The 14,455-nt window shown below is 46.9% G+C and overlaps 1 protein-coding gene across 1 annotated transcript; it reads left to right on the top strand.

The window, feature by feature from the left end:
- On the top strand, positions 1 to 2,130 carry LOC143541294 (geranylgeranyl pyrophosphate synthase, chloroplastic-like). The gene is made up of 2 exons (XM_077034159.1): positions 1 to 1,199; positions 1,874 to 2,130. The coding sequence occupies exons 1-2, from the start codon at positions 437 to 439 to the stop codon at positions 2,128 to 2,130; spliced, it is 1,020 nt and encodes a 339-aa protein (XP_076890274.1). The 5' UTR covers positions 1 to 436.
- Positions 2,131 to 14,455: the final 12,325 nt, after the last annotated feature.

The following is a 14,455-nucleotide window of genomic DNA, read 5'->3' as shown; positions in this document are numbered from 1 at the left end:
GAAGCTTCGCTGAAATCAACAAGATAGTAGACACATATAATCATAAACGTGTTAAACCTATCCAAATGGCACATAAAACGTGTAATGGTTCATTTTCCTGTTTTATTATGTAGACAAATTAATTAGTTGACTAGTTGTAAATAACTAAATATCATCCACGTCATATGTGCACTGTTTTTATTTATTATATTTTAATATTTTGCCGGTAGGTAAGTCTTTCTCGATGGACACTCGCATAATAATTTCATATATATGCAATACATTTCAAACCACTAGAGTCCAAAAGTTGTGTAAAGGCATATCTTCAAGGAACATAACAAACTAACAAAAAGAATCTAAAACCACCTTGATTTATAAAAACCCACATCTATCATAACATATTAACATTCATAAACTTAAAACTAACATACAAATAACTTCACTTTTGCATGTTCCAATGAATATCCATGCCACCCATGTCACACCCTCCTCTTCACATCCTAAAACCAGACTCAAACCAGTACGCGTACCCGTACCTGTACCCATACCCATACCCAAAACCAATTTCAAATTCGACACCTACATGACCGAAAAGGCAAAGCTCGTTAACGACGCGTTAGATCACGCCGTGCCATTACAAGAGCCACTTAAAATTCACAAAGCCATGCGGTACTCATTACTAGCTGGAGGAAAACGAGTACGACCCATATTATGTCTTGCCTCGTGTGAGCTAGTAGGCGGTGTGGAGCCGTGTGCTATGGCGATGGCTTTAGCCGTCGAAATGGTGCATACCATGTCATTAATACATGATGATCTCCCATGCATGGATAATGATGACTTTAGAAGAGGAAAGCCTACAAACCATAAGGTGTTTGGTGACGACACCGCGGTTCTAGCCGGTGATGCATTGCTTTCACTAGCATTTGAGCATTTAGCCACACGAACCGTAGGCGTTGGACCGGGACGAGTGGTTCAAGCAATAAGTGAGTTAGGGTCAGCAGTGGGCTCTTTGGGGCTTGTAGCTGGTCAAATAGTTGATCTTGCTAGTGAAGGACAACAAGATATTGATTTAAACAAATTGGAGTACATTCATGTCCACAAGACTGGGAAGCTGCTGGAGGCCGCGGTGGTCGGTGGGGCGGTGTTGGGTGGTGGGAGCTCAGGCGAGGTCGAAAGGGTTAGACAATATGCAAGGTGCATTGGGTTGTTGTTTCAGGTAGGTCGTGCATGGTTCGGTTTGGTTTGGTTTTGGGCTAACCGAAATTTCAATTTTTGATTTTTTAAAACCGTCCGATTTCGGTTTTCAGTTTGGGTTCGGTTTAGTTTTTTTTTACGGTTTTGCCATATTTGGGGATTTTTTTTGGATAAAAAAGAACTTAGACATATATCTTTCTGTTAATTAATAGCCAGGATTGTCTTTGAGAATTGTTAAAATTTTTTGGGGCCGAAGGAGAAAAAATTTAGGACCTTAAGTAAAAGGGTTTTATGCTGAGGTTAACAATTAAATTTTTAAATAGGCTTATATGGTTATGATTGAGTTGTGTAATTTTTTTTATATAAAAACAGACTTAATAAGTTGACTAATTAAGTTTAAATATTAGAAATACATATATATTTTTTCATAAAAATAAAAAAGTTTCAGGCTTAGCTTAGTGACCGGGCCATGGACCGTCAACCACACTGCCCTCCTATCAAAATCGGCCATATAATAGCTATTTGATTATTACAAATCTGAGCTAAAATATTTGAGTAAGACAATTATTAAATTCTTCTAAATCACATAACATAAAAAATAAAAACCAAACTGCCGGTTTTTCTTTAGTTTGTTTTCCCAATTTGGCCTTTTCAGGTCACTTTTTTCGGTTTTATGCACACTCATAATACTTTCAGGTAGTGGATGATATACTGGACGTGACAAAATCTTCGGCCGAATTGGGGAAAACCGCGGGTAAAGATCTGTTGAGCGATAAAGCGACGTACCCGAAGCTGATGGGGTTGGAGAGAGCCAAAGAGTTTGCCGGCGAATTGCTCGAAAAGGCGGTGCGTGAGCTTGCTTACTTTGATACCGGGCAAGCAGCACCCTTGTACCACTTGGCACATGAAGAGGTAGGTCCCAGCAGAGCCCAGTTGGACCCGCAAGACTCACCTTAAACGGGGACGTCTGCGCAGAGACCAACTGGATCCGCAGGACCAACCATGCTCAGAGACGTGACGTCCTTACGCGCGGTACGCAAGCTGGTCCCGCAGGAAATGCCTCCCAATGGTGAAGGACTCCGCCTGTCCCCGCAGCCTCGGATACAAGCCATTAGGGAAGGCCACCCGCGCAGCATGGCTACACGCACAAGGCACTTAGCTCTCGATCATTCAGTGTCACCTGAAGGAATGAGCCAAGCCGGGAGCAATCCCGCACAGAGGCGGGAGGGGGAATACTCCCGCCCAAATAAGCCAGTCCGTATACTGAAGGATCTTTTACTGTACCTGACGAGGTATGGGCGAAAGATCTGATCAGAGATACGACAGCTCACTGATACAGTATGGCGAGCAGCATGCTCCTGTACTGTATCACTATTAGCCGCTGCCTACTCACCAACTACTGTCATACCACGTGCGTAGCCGGCAGTTGGTGGAAAGGGAATAGTATACAGCAGGCTTGGTCACTATCAGCCGCTACCTACCCACCAACTACCAGCGGGGCACGTGCGTAGGCTACTGTTGATGAACAGGAACACTGTTGCAGCCGGCCACACCTCCTTGGAAACCTACCTTCGGCTATAAATACCCCAAATGGTATGATCATCTCAACATTACATTATCACATTATCATCATATTATACCTGATATCTGCTCTAGCAATCTCTTAATATACCTTTATATTTAAAGAGCAATCTAGTCTGATTCTCACGCCGGAGGGTGGTCACAAGGAGGAACCCCCCCCTTCTTAGTGACGAGCTCACGGTGTCTGTTTTGCAGGTTATCAGAAGAACCATCTTCCAAGGGTCTAACCCCTCGTGGGAAACATCTCTCCAACCCCCAGGTTACTAGTAATCTGCCCGGGGTCCGGTTAGTGTTTCTTCATTGGCGCCATCCGTGTATAAAGCTAGAACTTTATTTTTCTCCAGTTTTTTCAAACTTCTACAAAGATGGTTAGAGAAATTCCGGTAACCACAACCCCTGCTACTAGGGGGAATACCGGCAACACAGTTTTTACGAACACTACCCCGGCTACCGAAGCCGGGGCAAGTGAAGTAAATTTTACGAACACTACCCCACTTACCAAAGCTGGGGCAAGTGCAGTAAATGATCACCTACTGGGATCCACCGATATCCAGTTTGAGAAACGAAGACTCCCCCGCCAGACTCTCGATGAAGTTAAGGCATGGGCGGAGGCACGACAAAAGGAATTCCAGGCTGAGTTGGACGAACGCTTGCGTTCCGTGCAACAGGCCAACGAATTCGAGTACTGGGAGGATGACTCGGAGGAATCCGACTCCGACGCGAACCCTCGCCATAGGGCAAAAGGGAAGCGTAAGGAAACGGAATCCCAACCGAAAAGGCATTCTGGACAAGCCTTCAAACCAAAAAGCACAGGTGGAAGTCCACGAGACTTCTCTAAAACGTTCAGACCAAACGTTGCAAATGCAGGAACGTCCAAATTTGCAAGGGACATTGCTGAAGCAATCGCCCAAAAGAGTGCCAAACAAATGCCTAACATAGGCACATATGACGGTATATCTGATCCAGACGATCATTTGAACAGGTTCATAGCGGGGGCAACCGTCAGTAATTGGACGGAACCCACGTGGTGTTACATGTTCCAAATGACGCTGGTGGGGGCTGCTAGAGCATGGTTCGATCGTCTACCGGTCAACCACATCTACGACTGGGCAGACTTCCAACAGAAGTTTAGCCAACACTTCAGCCAGCAACGAAAGTATACCGAGGAGCAATGGACAATCCTCAAATGCATACGAGAGGAAGATGAATCTCTGCCAAACTTCATCACTCGCTTCAACTCAAAGAAGCTAAGTTTGGGCAATATCAGCGAAGATCTTGTTCGCGCTGCCTTCATCCAGGGCGCACATGACCCAGAGCTCATCCGCACCCTAACGGGTAAAGATGGCATGCCATCCACATGGGATGGCATCATGACAGCAGCAAAACGCTATGCGGAAACAGAGAAGCAACTGGGTAGAGATCTCCCACAGAGCACAAACCTCTACACCCAGAGGACGAGAGAAGACAACGTCCTCACCGCCCGACTAAATAAAAAACGAAAGCTAGGCATTTGGCAGTCAAGGGTAAACTTTGACATCTCATCCGGCTTGCAACATCGGTTGGGCGGAAAGGATAATGTACAGTCGCACCGGAACTCCAGATGGACGCCACTCACCAAAAGCGTCACTGAGATATTCGCCACTGAAGAGCTCCCATGGCCAAAGCCTCCAATAATCCGACATCGTCACGATGCTGATCGGAGCAAATACTGTGACTTTCACAAGACAAAGGGCCACAACACTGAAGAATGCATAGATGTAAAAGATATGGTCGAAGCATTTTTCAGAGATGGGACGCTCGCGCACCTCGTGGCGTAATAAAGGCTGAGCAGGCGAGTGCGTATAGAACCCCAGCTGGGGAAAACACGAATCAATTCCAGCTTCAAAATCGAGACTACATGCTGCGTAAAGAACGAGATCCCGAACCAGGTGCGTATCGGCTCGATGGCACTCCCATCCCAACATGGAAGGGAGCTCATTTACACAGTCTGCATGTAAATCAATTCCAATTTGTAAAGAAAAGGCCAAGAGCCACTTCTAATGGAAATGATTCTCTTTAAGAACACCGAAGCTGATGATTTTACATTTATACTTTTCTGAACTAATATGCCGGTTTTCACCGCATAATTACGTCGTCATTGCATGGGAAGGCGGTCCTACCCGCACGAACCCAGCAACGTGACAAACCTTCACGCAGGTCAGTTGAAGGGGAAAAAGTTCAGCACCCAAAAATGAAAGTGCCGGTCTATCCGCATGAATCATTAAGGAAACTGAATAATAACCTATCAACAACCACGCATCGAACGGTTAAACTATCCAACACTGGTGACGGCATTCACATTACGTGAAGTCGTTGCGTGGGAAGGCGGTCTTACCCGCACGAACCCAATAACGTGGCAAACCTTCACGCAGAGTCAGTTGAAGGAGAAGAGTTCAATTATCCCATTAAATGAAAGTGCCGGTCTATCCGCATGAATCATGAAAGGAAAATGAACACTAACCTATCGACAACCGCGCGTCGAACGGTTCAAAACAAAATTCTTAAAAAGGATAAGGAAAACCTACACGCAGGTCAGATAAGGGTAAAGTTTTGCCATCCTACTAAGTGCAAGTGACGGTTCTACCCGCACAATCACGAAAGAGGAAGCAAGACTTCCTGTTATCAACCACGTTCAAAGGTTAACTTATCTTAATGCCTTAGAAATTTCGAAAAGGAAAACCTACACGCAGGTCAGATAAGGGTAAAGTTTTGCCATCCTACTAAGTGCAAGTGACGGTTCTACCCGCACAATCACGAAAGAGGAAGCAAAACTTCACACCTATTATCAACCACGTTCAAAGGTTAACTTATCTTAATGCCTTAGAAATTTCGAAAAGGAAAACCTACACGCAGGTCAGATAAAAGTTAAAGTTTAGCCATCCTACCAAGTGCAAGTGACGGTTCTACCCGCACAATCACGAAGGAGGAAGCGAAACTTTAACCCACTATCAACCACGTTCAAAGGTTCTTATTCTAAACACTTGGAAAATTGCTAATTTAAACTAAGTATGCAAGTCATAAGTTTATAAAGCAAGGAACCCAAAGAAGGAAATAACAATCTTATACGCAAAAAGATTAATATTTCAAGAATATATTACAAGAATGGCCGGGTAACTACCCGCCTAAAAGAAAAAAAAAACTATACAAGTCTATCTTAGCAATGGGAAGGGATCTTCAGGATCAAGCTTCAGGGCCGCTTCCACTTGGACCCGCTCCGTCAGAAGAACGGGGTGGTTCGAGGAACGCTTTGAGGACAGCTAACCCATCATCAGCAGCAGCTACTTCGTCCACCTTCTCCACCACTGGATGCGGGAAGGCGGCGTATTGGTTCAATGCTTGGTCATAAATGGCTTCGGTATCCACATTGAACAAAGGGAAGTAGGAAGGCGGGACGCCTTTCTCAACAAACCCTAGACCAAGCAAGAAGCCGGCCTTTTCCCCATCCTCATGAGAAGCGTTGAGGGCTGCGGTCATAGCATCATCGTAAGAGGTCTCTGAAAAGACCCGACGCACAACCTACAAAGAAAACACAGGTATTAGAACCTTTTCTTACAAAAGAAAAGCGTGAAGATAAAACTAAACATACCTGAGGCAACGCTTCTCGAAGAAGCCATTGGAGGGCAGCTTGAGCTTCGTTATGGGCGCGTTCGGCTTCGCTCTTGTTAAGGTTGGCAAGTAAAACTTCCTTTGCGGCAGCCTCTTCGACGCCCTTAAGTTTCCGCTCGGTGTGGTCAAGCACCCCCCTCTGGTCCAGGATTTCCTGGAGTTTCTTGGCATCTTCCATTGCCAAGGCATCATGAGCGCGTTGGAGAGCCTCTAATTTGGCCTTGAGCTCCTCATTCTCCACACGCAAAGGCTCAGCAACGGCTTCAGCCTTGGCAGCCCTCTCGGATGTGTTTCGCGCAGTCTCCCTGGCCAGCCGAAGCTGTTCATTCACAGCTTGGGCAGCCTTGGAGCGGGCCTCGAGTCGCGCCTGAACTTCAACCTCGAGGGCCTTGAAGGCCTTCTCCTTGTCGGCGGCAGCTGCCGCCAGCTGTTGGTTCTCCTCCCGAAGAGCACGCGCCTCAGATATGTCCTTGGCGCGAGCTGCTTTCAACTTGTCGTTTTCACGACAAAGCAGCTCGACGCGCAGCTGCATCCGGGCCTGGAGAACCCGAAGCTCATTAGTTAGCCTACCCTCCTGGTAGCTAACCATGGCTTCCCCCAACGCACCCGGAGGAGCAGCGTGGTGAGCCCAGTCCACGCACTCCACAGGTGTGCGAAGGGTTGTTTCTCGGCGTATGTTCCATCGAGGAACATACACTTCATTGGAATCCGACACTGCAAAAGAAACAAAAGCAGTAAGGAAAAGATGATAAAAAACATAAGGGAAAAAGAAAGGAACCCTACGCACCTGTAGGGTCAATGACAGGCCGATAGCCGCCAAACCCATCACCTGAACCTAAAGGAAATCCATCCAACAGGTTAGGCAGACGGGAAGGTGGCAAAAATCGGCGGGAAGCCCTGCGCGTGCCTGATGGTCCGGCCATCGGTGCCGGTGGCGCGGGCATGGTGGCAGCCGCCGTGGTCGCCGTCGTGGTCGCCGCCGTGGTCGCCGCCTTGTAAGCAGCAGCAGTAACCGCCGGCTCTGTGAAGGATGCTGTAAAAATCGCACTCACAGCCGGCGGTGACGTCATCTCTGCCGGAACAGTTGGCTCAAAGGAATGAGCAACTAGACCAGCGGATGCAGGCGCAGGCGCCTGGGTCGACGCCTCAGGAAGGCTGACCGAGCCTACCGTCATTGGCGGGGAGATACTCCCCTGCGCTTCACCCCGGAATGCGTCAACACCCACGCCTGCACAAAGAAGAAAGTGTTAGATAAATTTATAGTGATAAATCTGCAGACATTATGATTGTACTTACGGGTTTTCTTGACCCTGAACGTACGGACGGGCGAGGAGGAACCCGATGGAGCCGGCCTCTTGGTACCGGTCACCGTCGTCTTCGTTGGTTCTCCGGAGGTAACGGTTGTAGCCTACGGAGCAGTGGCCTCCTCACCACCGGGGTTCCCCGCCACCTCTTCACTATCTGACTCCGAGTCAGAGAGAACCACCGGACCAGCCGTGGAGGCCTTCTCCTTCCCTTTCCCGCCGGCAGCAGCTTTCTTCTTCCGCACCAGTGGAGGAGCATCTGAGGATTCCTCAGAAGAAGACAGGTCAAGAATTCCAACAGCGGGTACAGCATTAAGGGGTTGAGGAAAGAATATCGCCTTACCTGGCCGCCGGTGGCTCAGGATCTCGTGGCCCAGCGGATAGACCTCCACAAAACGATCCGCCGTTTGCTCCAGGATGGGCAACTCGCCCTCGTCCAGAGCATGAGTACCCATCCGCGCGGGACCGTCGGTTTCCCGCGGGAACAGAAGCGACTCCAAATTATTTCCCTCTGAAAGAAAAGAAACAGTTAGAAGACAAACTTGTATCAAAAAGAAAGACAAGACATACCATAGGGAATAGAGTTCAAACCGTATTCGAGAAGGATGGGAACCTGAGACGCATCTTTCCACACCCGGCTCATCCCTAACATAACCATCCCGGATTCCGCAAACCGGTAAACCGGAGATTGGATCCGGGATATCTTCGAAAACCATTCCGCCTCCTGGTAGTTGGGGGCGTGAAGGCTCGGTATCGCTTGGCCATTTTTAAACTTCATGGCAAGGGGGATGGCGCGGGCAGAAATGTAGAAGAATTCCTGCTTCCACGCGCGAAGACTGCGCTCGGTGTCGCAAATCTTCAGACCCTTAATACGGGTCGTCAAGGTATACCACCCCTGGATGCACCTCCAGGTATAGAAGGTCATCAGGCGGTCCACATGGGGCTCGATGCCCAAAATCCGGCACACCCACTCAAAATGGCGAATCTTGGCGATCGCCATGGGGTGCAGCTCGGTCAAATGAACACCGTGCCTCTCAAGGACACGGTAAACAAATTTTGTCAACGGGAATCTAAGATTCCCATAGACAAAAAATGCAGCATAAACCCCGATCTTGCCTCTGGGGGCATCATACACGGTCTGGTGGGATTCAGGAAACTCAGGCTCGAGATGATCGAGCATGAACTTCCTGACAACATACCGGTACTGATCGCCGGGCAGAGCACACTGGCACTCGCCAGCAGTACCCCTGTCGTCAGATATAGCTTCAGCATCACGAGAAGACATCTTGCAGAGAAAGAAGAGAACGATTTCGAGAGAATGCTCGATTGAATAAAGGAGTATTCGCCGGAAATCGCCTTAAAGATGAAGAGAAGAGTGAAAAGTGTGAATTACAAATAACCCTCTACCCCTTTATATAGTAATCGCAATTAATGCGGTGAATTTAATGCGGAGGAGAGAGAAATCGAAGGTGCAATGAAACTATGACACGTGGCAAAAAGCAAGCTGGCAACAGCAGTTGAAAGGACGTGTGCCAGTAATTTCGCGGCCACGCGCCCAAAAAATCACGCCCACGCGCCTGAAAAAGCGTCTGGAATGACCATGTTCTGTCACGTCACCATAACTTCCTGCACGTCCTGACACAGTCAGAAGAAACCGTCGCACGACGTTTCAGAGGTTTGGACTGTTCTTATCTTTTCACCAACTCTTCGAATTTCAAAATTCAAAATTCGAAAATATTAAAAAGCGGGAAACTACCCCTTACCTTGGCAAACAAGTAACCATAAGCCGGGTGCGGGTACAGTGTAAAGGCAAAACCCTTCACATACCTAACACCCGCAGGGAACTGAAGCCAAGTAAAAACCTTGGTGAACAAGTAACCGTAAGACGGATGCGGGTACAGTGTTAAGGCAAAACCCTTCACATACCTAGCACCCGCAGGGAATTGAAGCCAAGTACCTTGGCAAACAAGTAACCATAAGCCGGGTGCGGGTACAGTGTAAAGGCAAAACCCTTCACATACCTAGCACCCGCAGGGAACTGAAGCCAAGTAAAAACCTTGGTGAACAAGTAACCGTAAGACGGATGCGGGTACAGTGTTAAGGCAAAACCCTTCACATACCTAGCACCCGCAGGGAATTGAAGCCAAGTACCTTGGCAAACAAGTAACCATAAGCCGGGTGCGGGTACAGTGTAAAGGCAAAACCCTTCACATACCTAGCACCCGCAGGGAACTGAAGCCAAGTAAACCTTGGTGAACAAGTAACCGTAAGACGGACGCGGGTACAGTGTTAAGGCAAAACCCTTCACATACCTAGCACCCGCAGGGAATTGAAGCCAAGTATTCCTCGGCAACCAAGTAACTACAAGACGGGTGCGAGTACAGTGTAAAGGCAAAACCCTCCACATACCTAGCACCCGCAGGGAATTGACGCCAGGAATACCTTGGAAGTAAAGTAACCGTAAGACAAGCGCAGGTACAGTGTCAAGGCAAAACCCTTCACATACCTAGCGCTCCGCTGGGAATTGAAACCAAGAAGGATCTTCTGGGCAATGCTTGCGGAAACGGAAATAACATCCCCGCATAGCGGGAACGTCGAGAACTACGTTGCTGGAAGTTCCAAGATGGAGTTGATGGTTTTAACATAATTGATCACTATGTTCAAAACTACCAAAACCTCATGGAAAATACATACAACTGGGACTCAATGCTCCTGACTTGCGAGGAGGTTACAGACCTACCCGCATCATACCCAAAGACCAAGCAGGAAACTCGGGCATTTCTGCAAGTGACAAGGACTTCCGCGGGAGGAATCCCTATGGAAAACCTTAAAAAACCCCTTTTCAAAACCCTTTGCTTAAGTCCAAAAGTTCACCTCACTTTATTAAACACGCATGAGAAGAACATTGGACTGGGGGGACTTGAAGAGGTAGGTCCCAGCAGAGCCCAGTTGGACCCGCAAGACTCACCTTAAACGGGGACGTCTGCGCAGAGACCAACTGGATCCGCAGGACCAACCATGCTCAGAGACGTGACGTCCTTACGCGCGGTATGCAAGCTGGTCCCGCAGGAAATGCCTCCCAATGGTGAAGGACTCCGCCTGTCCCCGCAGCCTCGGATACAAGCCATTAGGGAAGGCCACCCGCGCAGCATGGCTACACGCACAAGGCACTTAGCTCTCGATCATTCAGTGTCACCTGAAGGAATGAGCCAAGCCGGGAGCAATCCCGCACAGAGGCGGGAGGGGGAATACTCCCGCCCAAATAAGCCAGTCCGTATACTGAAGGATCTTTTACTGTACCTGACGAGGTATGGGCGAAAGATCTGATCAGAGATACGACAGCTCACTGATACAGTATGGCGAGCAGCATGCTCCTGTACTGTATCACTATTAGCCGTTGCCTACTCACCAACTACTGTCATACCACGTGCGTAGCCGGCAGTTGGTGGAAAGGGAATAGTATACAGCAGGCCTGGTCACTATCAGCCGCTACCTACCCACCAACTACCAGCGGGGCACGTGCGTAGGCTACTGTTGATGAACAGGAACACTGTTGCAGCCGGCCACACCTCCTTGGAAACCTACCTTCGGCTATAAATACCCCAAATGGTATGATCATCTCAACATTACATTATCACATTATCATCATATTATACCTGATATCTGCTCTAGCAATCTCTTAATATACCTTTATATTTAAAGAGCAATCTAGTCTGATTCTCACGCCGGAGGGTGGTCACAAGGAGGAACCCCCCCTTCTTAGTGACGAGCTCACGGTGTCTGTTTTGCAGGTTATCAGAAGAACCATCTTCCAAGGGTCTAACCCCTCGTGGGAAACATCTCTCCAACCCCCAGGTTACTAGTAATCTGCCCGGGGTCCGGTTAGTGTTTCTTCAGCACATTATATTGCATATAGACAAAATTAAATCACGTATATTGTATGTTGCAATATAGACAAATTAATCAGTTATCAAACTGACTGATTCTATGTTATGGGTCTATCATTACTAAGAACTTAATAATTTTATATTAATGTTTTTTGTTTGGATGTTTGATGTCCGTATGCATGATGATTTTATGATATTTATTGATTTTTATACAGATTATAAAATGTTCAAGAAAATGTCGATGTCATTTGTCTTATTCTTAAAATGTTCATCCCTAAATCGCATCTAATTAACGGCTTTTAATCAATACTAGATAAGATTGTGAAGAAACACTAAGTGACCCCGGGCAGATTACGGATAATCTGGGGGTTAAGTAATGTTTCCCACGAGGATGAGGTCCAGGAAAGAAAGTTGTTCTTCAGGTGACCTGCAAAACAGACACCGTAAGCTCGTCACTGAGAAGGGGGGGGGTTCCTCCTTGTGACCACCCTCCGGCGTGAGAATCAGACTAGATTGCTCTGAATATAAGTGTATATTAAGAGATTGCTAGAGAAGATAAGATAATGAGATATCAGATGATGTCCTTACCATTCCAAGGTGTTGGAGTATTTATAGCCGAAGGTAGGTTTCCTAGAAGGTACAGCCGGCTGAATAGTATTCCTGTTCTACCAACAGTGGGCTACGCACAAGCCATGCTGGTTGGTGGATAGGCTGCGGCCGACAGTGACAAGGTCGGCTGTATACTATTCCTTTACTGCCGGCTATGCACTGTTCCACCAACTGTAGGCTGCGCACGTCCCATAGTAAGGGTTGGTGAGTAGGCAGCGGCTAATAGTGAAACAGTACTAAAGGGTGCTCCTCCTCGTACTGTTGTCGGTGAGCTGTCACCCTGTGATTGGTTCATGGGCTGCTCTGGTCAGATAATCTGTTTTGCCCATACCTTGGTAGGTATAGTACAAAAGATCTTACAGAAGCATACGGACTGGCTCATTTGGGCGGGAGTATTCCCGCCTTGCTCATTCCTTCAGGTGACTACTGAAGTAGCTAGTGCCTTGTGCGTGTAGCCTTGCTATCAGTGCGGGTAGCCTTCCCTGATGTCTTGTATCCGCAACTGCGGGAACAAGCGGGGTACTTCACCATTGGGAGGCTTTCCCTGCGGGTACTGTAACACCCCGACCAAAGGCGGATTATACATCGGGGCGCCACATATTGTTTCATTACTCGTGACACTATTGGGTGTCAATATTTAATAAATGTATTCATTCACGCACGCGCAACGTAAACACAAGATAACATAAACCAACATAAATCAATATATTATAAGACAAAATATTCGAACAATAATAACTTGTCTTGATACATTTTAATCTAGGTCTAAAAGTAAAAACGTCCTACGTGTCCACAAGCTCCAAATGTAGCTACAGCAAACCTGAACATGTGTTAAAATAAAACGTCAAACACTTGCGTGTTGGTGAGAAATCAAGTTTAATAGATAATAGATAACAATAATCACTGCGCGCAACACGTGTATGTCTGGTGTTTAACAAGGGTGTAATCAGATTGTGATCAAGCCTAAATAGATCATAGTTCATAGTTCAATCCGTGCTCCCAAAAGAGCACAAAAACAAGAAAAACATCTGTACAAGTGTAAACAAAGAAAACCGTAAACGATAGGTCTCCCGTGTTCATCTAATGGATCCATGAAAACTTCGGAATAGGCCGAACAAAGCGGTTAATGATACACACATACAAATAGACAGCCAAGTAAACGTCCTCAACACATGGGATACTGCGCGACTAAAGTTCATAAACAAGTTTAAGACTCTAAGTTTGTATGAACACATGATCATCCCAAAACATTAAAATAAAAAGGGATTAGGTACGAGATTACTCACTTGATAAACGATGCGGTGTAAGATAAAGCAAGAACCAACTTTAAACAAGCACAAGTTAACCTATAAATAAGTTTATTGTTTTAATGATTTGATTTAAGTCTTGATTATAAGTTAGCATAATTAATAAGTAAATTATTATATATAGTATATATATTACCGGAAAAGCAGGGCAGAACAGGATAGAAGACGAAGGCAAAGAGAGAGGAGACGGCAGAGGAAGAACAACGGCAAGGAGTAAGAGAGAACAGGAGAGTTTAAGTGCTTTGTGTGTGTAGTGTTAGGAAATTATTATTTATAGGGAAACCCTAGGGAACACAATCCCTAGAAAAGGGAAAAAGATCTCAACAAATCAAGCAAAAGATATCAAAAAGCATAAGAATCCAAAAGCAAAAGATATGGAAAGATATGGCAGCTGCAGGGGATAAGGAAAAGCTGAAAGGTAACAGTAAAAGCATGGGCGGGTCAGATAAAGGTACTGGTCAAGCATGGAAAAACAGATCTCAAAAGATAATGTCAGTCACTTTTTCTGCCAACCAATGGGGTTGGTACGCATGCTGCGCCGAAAGTAACTTTTCAGACATTAGGTCAGGTCAAAAGCTCAGAAGATAAGACATCACAAAAGTAAATGGCTAGATTAAACAGAAACTCAAAGGGTTTAGCGCGAGAAGGCTCGAGCGCGTAGGCAGACACAGAAGGTCAAGAGTGCGCGAGCGCGAAGGCAGACAGAACCAACCTTAGCGCACCGCGGGAAGAACTACAATTCTAAGCGCGTCGCGAGAACTATATTCCTTAGCGCGTCGCGGGAAGAACGGTATCCATAGCGCGTCGCGGGAAGAACTAAAATCCTTAGCGCGCTTCGGGGACAGTTCGTCCCGCGTATCGCAGTAACAGGTGGTCTTTACGCAGGCTTCCTTGTAAGAAGTCTGGCGCGTGGAGCTGCGCAGACAACCTTAGGCGGGAAGGAACAAAG

This window comes from Bidens hawaiensis, unplaced genomic scaffold (genome assembly GCF_021521415.1).
Source record: "Bidens hawaiensis isolate Kalapana, Puna unplaced genomic scaffold, B.hawaiensis_p1.1 tig00000820_1, whole genome shotgun sequence".
Lineage (NCBI taxonomy): Eukaryota > Viridiplantae > Streptophyta > Magnoliopsida > Asterales > Asteraceae > Bidens > Bidens hawaiensis.
This window is presented reverse-complemented; position numbering and strand designations above follow the sequence as displayed.

Coding starts and splice junctions, on each gene's coding strand:
- LOC143541294 (XM_077034159.1), top strand. CDS start 437: ATGAATATCCATGCCACCCATGTCACACCCTCCTCTTCACATCCTAAA. Junction 1,200..1,873: donor TGGGTTGTTGTTTCAGGTAG/GTCGTGCATGGT, acceptor ACTTTCAGGTAG/TGGATGATATACTGGACGTG.